The sequence below is a fragment of the Sander vitreus genome, chromosome 6 (genome assembly GCF_031162955.1).
Source record: "Sander vitreus isolate 19-12246 chromosome 6, sanVit1, whole genome shotgun sequence".
In the NCBI taxonomy this organism is placed as follows: Eukaryota; Metazoa; Chordata; class Actinopteri; order Perciformes; family Percidae; genus Sander; species Sander vitreus.
The window spans coordinates 7,318,761-7,336,729 of NC_135860.1; the positions used below are offsets into that span (position 1 = coordinate 7,318,761).

The window sequence follows — 17,969 nt, forward strand, 5'->3', positions numbered from 1 at the left end:
CTGCAACATCACACACATTTTTACACCCGCAGTAGTAGGATTATTTGACCTGGGTGTGGGTATTCTGTCCCGTGTACAGTTTCCTCAATTTCCTCCTGGGACAGTTACTTCCTCATGTTGCTGATTGAAGTAACGAGACAAGCTTCTAATCCTTCCTCCGTCATGGTTCCTATCTGTTTAGACGCGCGTACCCAAGAAAACATCAAAGATGAAGCAATATTTATTCCACATCTTCTCCTGCACATTATGCAAAATGATAAATAAATAAAAAAAAAAAAAGGATTTACATAGGTCACAGGCTGCAAAGCAACAATTGTGATACAATAGAAAAGGACAGAATGTCAAAGGTATTATTTAGTTTTACTTTGAAAAGCAAAGAAAGAACAGTCAGAAGTCTGAAGAACAGACTTGTGTGTTGGGAAGAGATATGGTTATTAATGATTAATGCACATTGTGTGAACAATGGTCTCCTGAACAGCAGAGATAACGGAGTGGGAGACTGCTTTACAATCGAAGCTGGTGTTGAGATACGAAGCCCAGTTGACGTGTTTCTAAGTAACTGACTGTGGTGGTTTGTCAAATGTGGTTTGCGTCTGTGAACTGTTAAATTGTACAAATCATCCATCTTTGTTTTACAACGTTATCTGAAAACTAATCAAGACATGAGATACACTGTACGTCTGTGCAGGAAATGGAAATGAGGTGATAAGGTATGAAAAAGAGGAGCTGTTGCTTAGGTTTTGAAACTGGAATGGGTGTTTACAGTAGCCTAGAGATTAGGCTACGTTCACACCGCAAGTCTTAATGCTTAATTCGGATTTTTTTTGCTCAGATCCGATTTTTTTTCTTTTCTTTGGCTGTTCACATTAGCTTTTAAAATGTGGCCTATATCAGATTCCAGGGTGAACTGTTTGTGGTTTCGAACTGACCCTCATGCGCAAAAGAACAATAACAATGACATCAGACAGCACGCTGTTGCACTAAAGTTTGGGAGGTTATGGAGGAAGCAAGCATTTTCGCTTTTATTTCAAAATGTTTGTGTAATGGCAGCCGTAACATTAATGAGCAGCTGCTAACCCTTTCTTTTACACTGCAGCCACGTTCTCCTGTGTCCCCGTTCTTCCATTTCGTTTGCTATTTTTTTTTAAACGGAGCGGTTACGGTATGATCCTTCAAGTTTTGATTGAATTGAAGTATCTCCCCATACACTAATTAGGTCTAACACCTCACTCTCTCCCTCCATTGACTTGCTCCATCACTGTTCTCCATTTTGTAGGCCTAGTCAAGTTTTTAATTTTACTGTCTGTGTCTATAGGGCTAACTCCCGCCGGTGCATAATTGTGACAAACGTTGATGTAGATTGACATAAAAGTCGCATCAAATCCGCCTTGGTTGTTCACACTGCGGCCACATTGGAAAAAAAATCAGACCTGGGTCTGATTCAGGACCACACATGGAGATCTGGCAAGATTTGAGTGTTCACACTACTTCTGAAGAAGTCTGACCTGGTCACTTGACCCCAAAGAAATCAGATTTGGGCCACTTTTGCCTGCAGTCTGAACGTAGAGTCCCCTTTCACACCAAATATTCTCATGCTGACATCCTCATTTGTCAGTGCTCTTTTTTTTTTCCCCAGGAGAGCAGCGAGTAAGTGGCTAATAATGGAGAAATAAAACCTCTAGATTGCACAATGAGCACGCCTTGTTTTTGTGCTCCCGCATGGAATGCCATGAGGGCAGAAAAAAAAGATGGAGTAAAACAGGGACAGCCAGAGATCTGACTGCAAACGCATTGTTCAGTACTTGTTTGTGTGAGTTGCATCACAGTCTGTCATGCCTGCTCCTGTCTAACAACTTGAAGAGTGCTTCTGGGATTCAGACTCCAAGCGTGTGTCAGACAGGCGGCTGAAAACTTGAATGCATCAGTAGTAGTTTATTGATAGTTGCAAAGTCATGGTTTATTTTTTTGAATTTGCCACATCTCATCATTTAAAGCAGCATCCAAATAATCTACAAACAATTATGAAGCTTTTTATTTTTGTATCTTATTTCAAAAACGTTCTCTCGTTGTAATAACGGTAACAATGACAGTAATAATAGCAGAGATCCAACAGTTGGAAATACATCACAGTGCAAATTACAGGAACATTTGACAGCTGAATCGATTAGTTTACAACAGCAGAAAAGTTGTTGGCAAAACATTAATTGGCAACTATTTTTCATAATCAATGAATCATTCTGCACTTTAGAAGTTAATTTTTTTTTGCTGGTGCCAGCTTCTTAAGTTGTGATTTCTTTTTCTTCTGCTTTTTCAGTGATATAAACTGAAATCTTTGGGTACCATTTGTTTTACAATTTTAGCTGCAGCCATATAAATATATCTTTGTCTTATTTTGTCTGTATTGTTTGTGAACCAAGTTTTTTTTTGCCTTGTAATGTTTTTCCTTGTTAGTCCCTTCTTGTAGAAATGGCAAACTGACAAGTATATAGGCGTAATAAAGGCATACAATGCATCTTCAGATGCTAATAAGCAGAGTTTTGAAAGCACAAGTTCATTATTGCAGATTTGTTCTATAATCTGGGCAACATGTCAATTATCGCACCTTTCTGCTTCAGGGGTCCACCTTGCGTCATACCTGATTTTCCCCGTTTCAACGCGATAACATTTGTGATGCAATAGAATTATGTTTGTGCACACAGATGGCACAAGAAAAGGCCAGAAGGTTTGGAGAGCCGTAGAAAAGCATGTGGAAGAGAGACGTTTGGCCTGCATTCCAGGCATTCTTGTCCTAGTGTGACTTTCATGGAAACCCAAAATGTACAAAAAGAAAAAAGAGACGGAGCGAGTGAGAGAGGTGGAGAGGACATGGTGAAGAAGTGAGCTGTTTGTATAGGGCTGTGTGACTCAGAGGCAGCTTCAGAGGCTGACGGCTCCTTTCCACTGGAAGGCCACGCTGAAGCCAGGATACTCCCTTAGCCACTGGACCTGCCCCATGCCCAAAAACAGAGATGCTGTCTTGCCCCTTGTTTAAACACACACACACAAACACACACACACACACACACACACACACACACACACACACACACACACACACTAACCTCCATTTCCATGGTGAGGAGACACATACACACACAGAAAACGTCTTTTTCCCCTGCATCAGAACTTGATTGGACCTGTGACTCCATTAACTCCACCCCGAGGAAATAAATATATAAGACCAGAATCAACTTGGGTTTGAGTGTCAGACCTTTAGACTTTCAAGATGACTTGTGGGAATTATTCTATCACTCACTGGGAATATGGTGCAAAGGATTTGTGGACTTTTCCCTCTTTGGATTCAGTGGACGAGCTTGCTGCCAGGTTATTTTTCTGCCATGGATAACAACAAAACAGCTCTTTAAGGTGATGAATGATTTCCATGTACTTCTGAACTAGTTTCATTACCTTGCAATGTTGTGTGATGTGTGTGCCAAGGTCATCTCTGCTCCCTTCCGAAGCGGAGAGGATTTTATTTGCTCTATAAAATTGAAACAGAAATTCTTCCTTTTATGAATTTGCTTTAGAGTTCACTGTTACAGCTGTTTTCAACCAGGAAAGTGCACTAGGAATGTATTCTTCATAGCAGCAGCAGGGAGGAGAAGGGGGAGATCCGCACACTCACACACTTTCACCCACCTGGGAGCTGTTCAGTATCATCAGTGTCACTGTGTTTTATTGACAGACCACTTGCACCAGTCGCTGAGGACAGTCTGTCTGCGAGGGCTCTGTCTGACTGAAATGAGAAAGGAAAAGATAGGGCCAGTGCAGGGAGAGATAAAGCTCTGCAGCTGCTCTGTGTGAGTGCGCACACAGTCTGTCTAGCCTGACTCCTCCTCACCGCCCCACCCTCCTCCGCTCTCTTGTGCTCCCGCCCTCTCTCTCCCTCTTCAGCAGTAGGTACAGTGTGCAGTGAGCGACAGCTAGGAGAGCAGTTCAGGGCACGAGCCAAAGGCGCACACACCCACTAGCAGAGAGCAAGACTGCATTATTCAACGGATCCTCTTCTCTACACTCCTCTGGGGTATGGCACACACTCACAGCAGCTCACACACACACACACACACACACACACACACACTCAAACCAGCAGATAAACTTCTAGAAAGGTCCTGTACTCTCACTTTTAGTCCCTTCAGCAGGCTGAAGTCAAGAGGTTCCCACACAGCCGAGGTAAGGTTCTACTCAGATTTCTGTTTGTTACACTGTTAGACCGTGCTGCTGTTGTGTAAATAGTGTGCTCATAATATAGTGCTTGTTGAGCTTGTTTAGTCAGCTCATAGTTTCATTTTGTCAGGGAGTGGTTTGGAAGGACTTTGTAACTTTAAAAACTGTAGCTCATTTTACTGCCTGCTGTTATAGAAGAGTGGAACATCAGACAGCACCTGGTAGTGCACGCCACATTTTGGAGTGTGAGTGGATGCTTCATTTATTCAAAGTTGGGCCAGAGAGTACTTGTGTGAGTGTATGGGTTTGATCCTGTGGGCGTGTGCACGCGTCATGTGCATGCATGTGTGCGCCATCCCACCCACAGGGCGTGCATGTCCTTCTGTGTACTTTAGATAATGGGGGTGGAGGGATGGATGGTAAAGTCCACCCACTGATGAACCAAAATTGGAGTAGGCTTTCCCGCCGTTCAGTGGGAAAGGGCTGTTAGGTTGTGTGTGTGGTTAGCTGCTGAGAAATATGATTTAAGTTTTAAAACCTGTTCAGCCACAGTTGCAGTTGATGATAACAATACTGGCACATTTATTAATATTGTTGAAGGCCTCATCCATCCATAATTGTTGTATAGAGCTCTCTGACACGGGGAAAAACTTAGTCCTATTGCACATGTTTTTTTCCAAGTGATTTATAGGATTTACAGATTGAAATGTTTAGATTGTTTTCTTATTTCCCCCTCAATTTCAAATCTACCCCTGTGCTCTTTTATTCATTATTCTGTTAGCACACATCTAAAGCAGATGTATGTCTCTTCATCAGGGCATCTTGTAGCTTTTTTCTTGATATTATGAGTCAACACTTTGGTATAACAATCTGTGCTGGTGCAAGTGGTTGTGTGCGAGATGATCACTGCAGATCACGCTGTGGAAGCAATTAAAAGCTTTCTTTTGTGTGGTGTGCCTCTATTTTACCAAAACGTCTGTGGAGGGCAGAGCAGAAGGGAAGTGTTTTCATTTATTTTTGTGTCCCTGGCTACTGCTGCATGAGTGAGCCTAAGGTAGGAGTTGATGTTTGTGGGAAATATGTTTGCTTAGGAGTGCACTGCATAAAGTGGCATAACGGCTCCTACAACAATTTAATGGAGCTGGAGGAGAGAATAGCAAGGCGTGTGTTATGACAGTCTGTCACACTTGGCAGTGGAAATACCAGTGTGACTGAGGGTTGTTATCAGGAGCACTAAAAGCAGTAAAAGGGAAGGAAAGCTCTAGCACCTTCTTTTGTAAAATAATAGGGATTTTTGTATCCAAAAGATCTGAGGTCTAAAATAACAAGAACCGAGGAAAACCAAATCACACTCCTGTAAAAGAGCTCTGCATCTGCAAATTACTTTGAACCCCACACAATTTAAATACTGAAGAGGTATTAAATGAAGTTTTATAGATGTGCTGACTGTGGAAAATGGATCCTGGAATACATTATCATGCAGATCACTGAGCAGACCCAGCATTGAAGGCGGGTTGCCCAGACAAGGATCATGGTTACGCAAGACTGGAACATTTCTTCAGAATAAACTCTGTTGAAGTTTAACGTGTGATTCAACCCGTGATTAGGTGCACTGTGTTTCCAGGCAAGGCAGCCTTGATACTGTAGTTTTCATTAACTCTTCTTTCCTCACCCTCCTCCCCCGCAGCCAGTGACTCACCCCCTCTGCACCTCTTGCTGAGCCATTATTGCCATGGAAACCCCAAGCCAGAAACGCACCAGCCGTGGTGCTGCCTCCCCGACCCGCATCAGCAGGCTGCAGGAGAAGGAAGACCTGTGCAACCTCAATGACCGGCTGGCTGTCTACATCGACAAGGTGCGCTCGCTGGAGTCTGAGAACGCCGGACTCCGAATGCGCATCACCGAGTCGGAGTCCACGATCACCAGGGATGTGTCGGGCATAAAGGCGGCCTATGAGGCAGAGCTGGCCGATGCCCGCAAGACCCTGGACCAGGTGGCCAAGGAGCGAGCTCGCATGCAGCTGGAGCTGAGCAAGATCAGGGAGGAGCACAAGGAGCTCAAAGCCAGGTAGGAGGAGCATGTGGGGGGTGGAGCTTGAAAGGGAGTGGCTTTGTTACAAGAGGAATGTCACAAAGTGCACACATGTAGTTAGTATTTTGTGCATCTCTTATTTCTCTGTCAAATGCATTAGAATAAAACAGGCTTTCATGCAGTTGTACTTCAAAGTCAGCGCAACCACCAGGAGCTGTCCGTAAAGCTTTCAAGTTGTGTTGCAGTATTGATAACATAACATTTATGTGCTGTTGTCTGGTTGCTATGTGGGGGAATTCCCTGCCTTTTTGGCAACTGAGCCCACAGTAACTTGGGAATGTCCCTGTAGCTCTGGTACATGAGAATTTAATTCTATTGTAGCACAGTACAAGATAATTCAGATACATCATTCTTTTGGAAAACAAAGTTAAGCCACAAAGGTAAAATGAGAATAAGTTATATGTGACATAATTTATGGTTATGATTATTTTGATCACTGTTATTGTGTCACTGTACTTGCTTTTGCACATTAGCTGGAGCAGGTTTGTTCTTGCATTTGTTTTTGTTTTAAATAAGCGTTATTCATGATGCTACAGAGCCATCTGCATTTCAGCTCAGGTTTTTGAGGCTTTGTTTTATGTTCCGAAAACATAGTAGTGGTTAAGACAGCGCTGCAGTCAATGCAACTGAACGTGTGGATCTGAATGTTGTAATTTTACCTTTTTTGTGCTGTTATGCCTCCAGTTCACACCTGCTATTCAGTACAACTGAGGTGGTGCAACCCCCTTATTTTCTACCTGGAATGCAGTGTGGAGCATGCAGCCATACCCAACATCATACCGTAGATTACATTCCTGGTGGTGAAGTTTGTATGACTTATCAGTTGGCAAGTGTTGTGTCACTTTAAGCCCCCGGGGAAGTTGGAAATGACACACCTTCAGCCAAATGGGCTGCACCTTTAAAACACAGCCTGCTCTGTGAAGGTAGAATTACTGCCCTAATGACAGAATGTCTGTCTTTCATTACAGTGTTTGACACAACTCTGCTTTAAAAGCTCTACGTTGCACATTTATTGGAGTTAGATCAGTATTAACATATTTCTAATCATTTCTATTCATTTTAAACAAACTGTGAAGTGCCACAGAAGTCTTGAAGTTTAGCGTGGTACTCTTGGTATATTGCATTAATCACATTTAAAAGATAAAGTTTTACTAGGGAAAAGTCAAATAGAAGTCACATAAAAGTGACTGTGTGTGTGTGGCGGGTAATAAATGATTAACTACAGGTGTAGTGGTGTACAATTTATATTATTCCTTCTATCCCTTGGTGCAGCAGTAGCTCAGTCTGTGTGGACTTGGCTTGGTTAAAGTACGGAGTGTGGTTCCAGTTTGCCTCCTGGGCACTGCTGAGGGGTCCTTGAGCAAGGCACCGAACCCCCAACTGCTCGAGGCAGCCCCCTCGCTCTGACAGTATCTCCTTACATAATGCATATGTCTATGTCATGTTTGTGTATGTGAGTATTTGGGCCTGTGTGTGTTTTTGTTATATATATATATATATATATATATATATATATATATATATATATATATATATATATATATATATATATATATATATATATAACAACAACAGAGTGAAATCCCTTGTGGGATTAATACAGTATACCTGAGGAGTGGTGTTGAGCAGCAGGTTAACAGTGTTTTCCTCAGCTGTTTCAGCTACTTAGGCGAATGTGTTCAGATGAGAATACTGCCGTAGGCCTCAGTGGCTGTGGCTGTTGAGGAATGTGTCACCGTCTTGGCAAAGTGCACCTCGGGTTAGAGGGGTCTGAGAAAATGACACTACTAAATAGAAAGTATTCGTACTCCCCCAGTGCATTTACTCACATGTCAGACTGCATGTGCTCCGTCACAGAAGGATCCCCTTTTTAGAGTGACAGAATATAGAGAAAGAAACATTCAACACATGCCTTTTTTTTAAAAAAACAAACAGAAGACATATTTTTAGTGTTGAAAGAGCAGCGTGTGTGTACAAGGGGAACACAATTAGCACCATTGTGATTTTTCACGAAGTTGACATTATTCACTGAATGTGAACTGTGAAGCGTGTCCATGTGAATGTACACACAACTCAGTGGGTGTGGCTCAGCGCAGCGTTTGGAAAGACGAATAAAAATGTAAAAGTTCTTTTCAGTGTGGCTCATTTGTGGTTTTGGGGTTTTGACTTTCAATGTGGTGTCACTGCCCCAAGCTTATCAATCTATGGTTTGTTAGTTTGCAAATACTGTAGGTGGGTGAGGATGTTGACTTTGTTGTGCACTCCGGATAAAAGTGTGTGTGTGTCCGTCCTGAAAGTGTTGAGAGAGAAGTATTATTAAATTATTCACTTCCAGAATATCCCCTATGTCATGTAATTCTTCAGATACTTGGCAGGAGAAGCACCAGCTCTCCAGCAGCAACACTGTTTCTAAGGAAGCAGATCTTTTGACGCATGTGTGGTGGAAGAGAATCACTCAATCCAGCCTGGGCCGGCTTTATCTGTTATACTTCAGCCAGTGTGTTTGGTGTTTGGTTGCCATGGAGCTCAGGGAGTCTTGGCTCCACTGTGTGACGGGGTGGTAATGGTGACTCAGAGTTTATTCATGGCCTCTGGAGTGGGACTGTGGACTCACTGTAACTGGAAGTCAGGTTTATTAATACACACTGTGACGGGCTCTACTTTGCCCGGCCCGCGGAGCTCAGCTTCAGGTGGCAGCAGCAGACGGCGGCGCAACAAACACTGGACATCTACGTCTCACAATATGTTGACTTTTTGTTGGTGTCCTTGGTTATTCCCCTCAAGGTTGACAGAACACAGAGCAACAGGTGGGGCCGTCACTGCAGTTCAGTTGACTGGACACACCTGCTTAGCCCAAAGGCATGACACTGCGTCTCTTCACACACGTCTTTGTTTGCATAACTACTACTGCACGGGAACACATGCTGTCTTCCCCCCCATGAGGCAAAACCTCAAGCTGTTGCGCCAGAATGTCAACCATTCTCCCTACAGCACTATTTGACTTGTAAATAATTCAAAACTGTTTAAAAACTTTGCAAAAGCATGTGTGGTTGGAATGTAGTGCTGTAAAATGAAGTGTAAAGCTTGGAGCCAGGTATGCAAGGGAGGACAACAACCGGTCAGAAAACAGTGAATATGAGTCCCTGAGCTACAGAACAGGTTTGTTAAGACCTTGTTCAGTTATCTTTCCTTTTAATAGTGAAACAGTGTGTCTGGCTGGTGTTTCATGCCCAGTCCGACCTTCCAGTAGTGCTGCTGGCAGTGAAACATGAGCCTTTGTGAGGGAACTGGCTCATCAGTGTCACTGGCGGGACTCTTCCTCTAAATCCTTAGTTAATGCTTCACCCAGGCAAAGTAGAGTAGGGAGTATTTACGATCTACACATGTATATTTTATGTAACAGTTTGCCTTATCGATACTATTTTTTGCAAAAGATGTGCGCTCATATGTGAACAATAGAGCTGAAACGACTACATGATTAATTTGGCAGCTATTTTGACAATCACTTAATCAACTATTTTTTTAATAAAAAATGCCAAAAAATTCACCGGTTCCAGCTTGTCAAATTTAAACATTTGCTGGTTTTCTGTGATCTTAAACTAAATCTCTTTAGGTCAAGCCATTTGAATATGACAACTTGGGCTTTAGGACATAGTGATGGGCACTTTTTACCATTTAATTGAGAGATGAAAATAATCGTTAGTTGTAGCCCGAGTTAACTGTATTAATGATAATGTAGTTTGTGGCGTGCATGTGTCTGTGAATCTGCTGCACTGTCTCTGTCTGAAATCAAAGGCGACGCCCCTTTTTGATAGTAAAACACTAATCTTTGAACTGCTCCTTTTCGGGCATGGTGTGTCTGATAAGGACGAGACTCTGCTGCAAGGGTTGAACATTAAACTGCCAAATCCTTACCGGATCAGATTTGCTTTGAATACATAAGAGCAGGGATTTACCTTGTCTGAGTCTGCCCCACCTGTTGGCACAGTGTGGTTTAGGGTGTGGCAGCAGCAGGTAGATGAAGCTCTTAGACAGTCTGTTGGAACAATGTTTTAAAAAAATTGATTAAATAAGTGCTGTGGTGGAACGTGTCCAGGCGCAGCAAAGACTCTGAAACTCAACATAATACAAAGATTCAGTGCTACAATGTACATGTACTTGTGCTGTATTCGTTGACTGATATGCAATGTTGAAGCCGACTAACCCAGCAGGAAGTGCTCTTATCTTGTAGCACATTCCCATTTCCTTTCTTTGGAATATTTGCTTTCTATTAAATATGACCCATATGTTTTTGCAGCTTATTGTTGCTCATGATCACCCACAATTCTCTTTGATTCAGTTAAGTGTTTGTTCTACTGTGAACTACATTTCCTCATAATAGCCCATTTAGATGTAAAGCTGTATTCTGACCTTTTACTCGTTACGATCTGGAGACTTCATTTGCCTCGTCAAACACTTCACATAGTTTTTATTGTCATCTCCGAGCTACGCCTCTGATATTTATGGTACAAAGGAAACAGACCTCACACACTAAGCAACGTATACAATGCGACAAACAAAAGCTTTGTAATATTGAGCCACCCTTCATCCTGAGAGGAAAAAGAGGAAGTAAAAGGGGGAGAGCGTGATGGAGCGGTGACAGAGGTCGACGTCATAAAAGGTGGTCTAATATTAGTCACAGCTTGAGTTTTAGTGAGTAAAGTTTCTATATTTAGCTTGAGGAAAACTTTACATACATCTCTAAGGTGACACATTATACATCCGTTCCATTATTCGGGCCATGTTGTGGATATCAGGAGGAGTCATTCATGCTGCTTATGTTAAGTCTGTTGAGATAAAATGTTTGCTTTCAAAGCCTCTTCCTAAAATGGACAAGAGCAAGCCTGCACTCCACTTGTGATCAGGCTGTTAAGCCTTTCAAATGCCTCGGCTGTTTTTTTTTTTTTTTTTAAGTGAAGCTTTCTTTCAAGAGTCTGGTGGCAACAGTTTCTGTATTTGTTAGTAGTTTGTTTGTATTACTTCATTCTTTTAAATATAATTTATATATAAAATTGCCTTTTTATTGGTAGTTACAAAAAAAAAATCTGATTCGTTACAGAAACAAGAAACTAGGGCTCTGTCTGACAATTACTTTTATTATTATATAATCTGCAGGATATAGTTTCAATGAATCGCTTGGTCCAATAGTGAAAAATGCTCATCCCAATTTTCTTATCCAACCAACAGTCCAAACCCCAAAGAGATTCAATTTGCTAACACCAAAGACAGCAAACCTTCACATTTTAGAAGCTAAAACTAGAGATTTGGCATATATATATATATATATATATAAAAAAAAGATTTAGACCAAAAAAGTTGCAGATTAATTTTCTGCTGACATCTCTACAAGAAATGACTAAAACAAAAGATTCTTTAGTACTGCGGATAAATGGTATAGCTTCAGTGGAAACTATGGCACATTATACTCTATGCACCTTCCTTCCAACACCTAAAAGACTTGATTATGCAGACTTGGTAAAAAATGTATGACTGTAACGTTGCGGTTATTAGCAGAGTAATCAGTGGGATGAAAAATGAAGGTTGCCAGGTTCTTCCAACTCTGTGTTGTCAAATACCAACCATGACAGGTATTTCTCTATTAACACTAATGTGTGGAAACGTCTGTCCACTTCATTCATAATTGACAACATCACCATAATACAAAGCCAGCGGTAGCCATTAGGAAACATCTCCTGGCTTCTTTCATCCTTCAGATTCAATAATTATTCCACCAATAGACCTTTTTCACAGCAGACATGTTGACTTTTCATATCAGGAAAAGCACAGGTAGAACTAATTAAATTAACAATGGATTAATTCCCAGTAAGTGTCCCAGGAACTCATGCTAGTGGGGCAGCATGCACAATACCAGGAGCCTGGAACTGCCCCCCCCCTTAGATTTAAATGTGAAACAAAATTAAACATACTCCAGAACACATAGCATTTCATGGATTAAATGCAAGCTCAGCGTCATGAGTCGTGCTCCCTGAGGCCAGAAACGGGCTGCAAACCACTGTCAAACCACCAGCGGCAGAGTTTATTTGGCTGCTATACATCTTTCCTTTGCTGTTTGATCACACTTCTCCTCTGTTCTTGTGGCTGCCTCGGGGAGGGGGCGGGGAACCCTGTGTTCGCCTACGATGATCTCAGCTTGTGTGATGTGACAGCAGACAATTGTCTGTCTTATTGAGTCATGCGAGGGCAGATAAAGAGCGCAGAGGAGAGCCCGGCGTGATTTTGGGTGTTAAATGGTGGTAAATTGAATCATTCGTTCTAAGCGTCACAACATTTAAGACACTTCAAAAATACAACAACTGTGCTTTGCATATGAGAGTGATAATAATTTAGACTTGAATTATCTTAAAGAGATATATTAATATTGATGTTTTTTCACATTTGTTATTAAGTTTCTCTACAGTGTGACATCACACAGCAGCAGTAGCTAAACCACAGATACTGAAAGCGAAAGTGAAATATAAAGGTATTTGCTCTTAAACAAATGGTCACAATTTCAAGTCCAAAACCCAAAGATTCAACTGACAATGATATAAAACAGAAAATGCAGCAAATTTGAGAAGCTAGAGACAGATTTCTTTTTTTGCTTAAAGAATTACTTAAATGATTAACTGTCTGATTATCTAAGTAATTGCAAATTATGAATTAACCGTCTCAGCTCTGGAACTGATTATTGTATTTTACAGAATTCTTATTCTTTACTCACCTTCTTTTCTGATACGGCGGATTTATTTCGCAGAGGTATTGTAGGTATTTGTTTATGATGATTTCTTACAGTTTAGTTTTGTAAACGTTACTATATCCTCCAGATAATGCCAGTATGGTATGGCTGGCTGGTCTGATGACTATTTGTTCTCTTGGGCCCCTAACAGAGTGCTTTGTAATGGAGGACAGATGTGGCAGGCCTGTAAATGTACTGAATGGCTGCTGTATGGAGCCGTCTCTGTTTGGTTTATTCGTATGCGAGTAATGAGGGAGTTGGACTTGGACCAGGAGGGAGGGGGGGAGAGAGAGAGAGAGAGAGAGAGAGAGAGAGAGAGAGAGAGAGAGAGAGAGAGAGAGAATCAGACTTTCCATAGAGCCTTCAGAGTCAGCCAAGCCCTCGATGACTCACTCGCACGTGGACAGGGTAAATCACTTTAAGATGGCGGGACCCCAGTCTTTCTGCCCAAAGACTAGCCCACTGGGGGAGTGGGCAAGGTTGGGTGGATCTGCAAAACGCTCATTTGCTCTGAAATGAATTAAAGTTAAATGGGATGTTTAGAGCAGTTCTACTATATACAGGACACTGAGTTTTTGAGGGAGCTCTTTCAACTTTGAAACAATCGGAGATGTCTCAGATGTTCTCCATTAACTGTTGTCTATTAGGACCCACACAAGCACGCAAACACATTCACACTCCCCTGGCATCTTGAGACATAGTTTGCATGTTTTTTTTTTTTTTTTAACTTGTCAGCTGGGTGGGGTTTGCCAAAGGAAAAAAAAGGACACAGAGTGCCAGAGTTAAGACAATCACAGGAAAGCCAACACAGCGCAATTTTCTGTGTTTTACAGCTCACCTGGCACTACACAAACTCCACCGTTTGTCTTGGATGTGTGCTGCCAGAACACATTTGTGTTTCTGTTTAATCTGTTGAGTACTCACCAGTGAGCTCTCCTGCGTTTCCTGTATGTCTGTAGGTCGCGTGAGAGCACCGGTCGCCAGGCTCGTCCCACAACCACAACTTGGTTGCACTCCAGGCATCAAATCCTTCTTTTTTTCTCCCTCATACGCTACCAAAAGCTAAATAATGCTGACCAAAGCTCATCACGGTCTCATAAATGCCACATGGGTTTAGCGTAAAGCTAACATTAGCCACTCTTTCTTCCCGTGGAGTTTTCATTATAACCCAGTGCAGCTGGAAAGAGTGCCGTGCCTCATTGGAGGGGAGGCTAAACACAATCTGTTGTTACTACGTGGAGCATAAGTAAGCGTGGTGATACACCGGGGAGTTCTCTTGTTAATGCAAATGAGAATTAAACTCTAGGATGCTAATTGAGCCACTGTTCCAATCAGAATGATGCAAATTGCCAATTTAAGAAGTACAACTAATGTGCAGTACATATGTGCGGAGCGTCAATGTTTATAAAGTCTCTTCTGGCAGTGAGATATTCCTGTATACTTGAAGCAAAAATGTTGAAGCAATGCAGCTGAACCTGTTATCAAAAGGATGCAACATTTGTTTTTTAAAGTGACTGCAGGCTCAGCAAGTCATCTTTACTCATAATTGTCATCTACTCATTGTCATCACAATTGTACACATGGGCGTTTTTCAGGTCAGATTTTTTTCAAGGACGATTAACAGGAAACCCTTAGTCGACATAGTAACTATTAACAATTCTTATCTTGATTTATCACTAGCATTCCTTATCTTTGATCCCCTGTGTACTCTTGCTTGTTTTATGACACTGTAAAATGGAAAGTGAAATGGTGAGTCCTTGCAGATAATGGGATTCAGTACCAGTAAAAAGTAGCTTATAAACTTAACACAAAGACCGGGCAGCCGGCATCTGACTCACTCTCAGATGAATCATCAACTAATCATGCAGGGAAGAACAAGGGCTGTTTCATATGTCTTTTGGCTTAGCCTTTTTCTAAAAGGCAGGACACCTCTTCTTTTATCACTTGTTGATGGACGCTGTGTTTGAGGAACCTTATTAAAAAAAATGCAAAATGTCGCAGGCATGAATGGCACAAAGGGAGAACATTCTTTTCAGTGTACAGAGTTTGCTTTGCAGACAGCTTAAACAAAAACCATGTTTGACATGAGAGAACATTGCATGTCCTCCCTCTCTGTCTGTCCCCTCCCTCTTGTCAGAAGTTCGCTCCCTGAAATCAGACACGGTGGACATGTGCTCTGTTTTAAGACTGAAAACACTAGCAACTCTGTTCCCATCTGCCACATGTGGATGTGTACGGGTGGCCCCTGGCAAAGGCTGCGTTGTTGTCGGTTTCTGGTGATTAATCTCTCACACACACACACACACACACACACACACAATCCCTGTTATTGTGTTTTCATCCCTAAAGAGACACAGGAAACCATCATGTGCCAGCTTGTGTTTACTTTAAAGCATTTTTTGGGAGAGGGTTGCAAAACGTACTTGGAAAAGCGCAGTTGACTTGAGCTAACAGGCCTGCACGGCTCGTTTTGCAGTGTGTGCTTGAGATCCTGGTTGGCACTCCTCCCATCTGTTTATCTTAGTGTGTGTGGATCAACTCTTACCTGCTGTACTACATGTATGTATTCATTTAGTTTGCACTTACTACAGCAGTGCATCTTTGAGGTTGTGTACTTCGGTTTTTGCCGTTATTCAACAACCTTCCTCTTAGTCACCTTTTCCCCTCCAGTGTTCTCCACATAAAGCCACTTTGTGAATGTTGAAACTAATTGTAGTGAGGATGGGAAAAATGAAAGAGGGGCTATAATTGGAGAAGGGAACATTTTTCGACAATCTATAGGGAATTTAGGAGAACCCCTTTTTTTCCTCTCCTCAGTGTTTGAGCAGCGAGTCATCGGGAAACCCCACCCACACGTTTCCACACATGCTTGCCAGACGGGCGTGTGACTGTTTACATAGTAACATACAATATGGATCAATGGACACACTGCATGTCAGAGGAATTATTTGAATAGGACTACAGGAAATGAGCAAGGTGATGAATTGTTGCAGCCTCTTACAGAGAGAAACTCGCTAAAACACACTTGCAGGGAAAAACCTCATGGGTGAAATGAATGCGATGCCCCCCCCTGTTCCTCCACAGCTTCAACAGATGTGCCCATGTGCAAAGCGCTAAACCCCCCCATCGCTGCAGGGGAGCTGCTCTGTGGTAAACAGCACAAGGTAGTGGGCAGCTCCCAGGTGTCGGTGTGCATGTAGGTATCTCAATCCCTTGCAGCTACTTTGCTTTTTCCATGCAACTGCCATAAATGGGAATGCTAATCAAATTCCTTTAAAAGATAAGAAAATAAAAAATCTCACTTCTCTAGTGGTTACTACTGTAACCATACAGATACAACTGGTTTTATTTACCGCCTCAGTAAAATGTATGTGAATTAAATTTCATTTGTGGTGCTTACAAACAGTGAAAATGGATTTAACCAGAGAGCATACTATCAGTGTCTATTCGTCGCTAAGAAAACTGTTGACAGTGAGGTCTGTGAATTATCCAGACAGAGTAATGAGGACACTGTTTCCAGAAAGATATGTTAAATTTAAATTACAAATGAAACAAATTTGCCATTCGCTTTAATTATATTGGGGTGGCAGCAGAAATCTCTGAGACAATTATATTAAAGCCTGGGCAAAAATGTATGTACAGTGGCACTCATAAGTTTATGAACCCATGCTAAAGTTGACTAAAAAGAGGAATAAAAAAAATCATCTTTTGGAAATTGATCTTAATGCCTTAATACAAAAAAAAAAAGAGGAAAAATCCAATCTTTAAGGACACCACTTTTCTTTGTGAATGAATAATGTATCGTAAATAAATAAATGTTCTTCCTTAATATACAGGGGGCATAAGTAAGTACACCCCTATGTTAAATTCCCATAGAGGCAGTCTCTAGGTATGGTGAAGGGTATGTGATGATGTGGAACTATTTTAATTCCAAAGGCCAAGGGAACTTTATCAGGATGCATAGTATCCTGGATCCATGAAATAACTGGCCTTTAAAAATAAAAATCTGCCTGCCTCTATGGGAATTTAACATAGGGATGTACTGACTTATGCCGCCTCTATATTAAGGAAGAACATTTATTTATTTACGATACATTATTCATTCACAAAGAAAATTGGTGTCCTTAAAGATTGGATTTTTCCTCTTTTTTTTTTTTTTGTATTAAAGCATTAAGATCAATTTCCAAAAGATGATTTTTTTTATTCCTCTTTTTAGTCAACTTTAGCATGGGTTCATAAACTTATGAGTGCCACTGTTTCAATTCAACTCAATTTTATTTATAGTGTCAAATCATAACAGGAATTATCTCAGGACACTTTACAGATAATATAATTTACAAGGACCCAACAATTCCAGTGATTCCCCCAAGAGCATGCATGAATGCGTAAGTGCGACAGTGGCGAGGAAAAACTCCCTTTTAGGAAGAAACCTCGGACAGACCCAGGCTCTTGGTAGGCGGTGTCTGACGGTGCCGGTTGGGGGTATATGTATATGTATGTGTAGATAGCAGTAGAGGGGAGGAAGGAAATGTGTTTTATTGTAACTTGGGTGAACTACTTTTTAAACGGGATCCAGTGCAGCCAAGTGCAGGACAGACTAAGCTGACCTATAGTAGCAAGAGCATGGATTTGGTTTGCAAAGTTGGAAAACCAGGGGAAGCAGCTCCTTTAGTGCAAAGTTTAGATGATGAACTTTAACTTCTGCTGTTGTTGTTTTAGAAATGCAGAGTAGTACATTAATAGTGCTTCTTGTAAATTGTAAAAAATTGTACACGAAAATATATAATGTCCTTTTCTTTTTTTCTTAATTTAAATTCGGATCTGCTCTAAAATTGCTAAATTTATATTTAAAATTGAGGTTAAGTTGTAGTTCCATCTCCAAGCATCAGTGTCTCAT

The 17,969-nt window shown here is 41.4% G+C and overlaps 1 protein-coding gene across 2 annotated transcripts in view; it reads left to right on the plus strand.

Moving 5' to 3' along the window:
• The first annotated feature begins 3,933 nt into the window (after positions 1 to 3,933).
• Positions 3,934 to 17,969, plus strand: part of LOC144519265 (lamin-A-like) — a 31,368-nt gene continuing 17,332 nt past the window's right edge. Inside the window, exons 1-2 of one of the 2 annotated variants that reach the window (XM_078252277.1) lie at positions 3,934 to 4,063; positions 5,894 to 6,273. In XM_078252277.1, coding sequence (XP_078108403.1) covers positions 5,939 to 6,273 — 335 coding nt within the window. In that variant the 5' untranslated portion in view covers positions 3,934 to 4,063; positions 5,894 to 5,938. The other variant, XM_078252278.1, reaches the window with a different exon arrangement.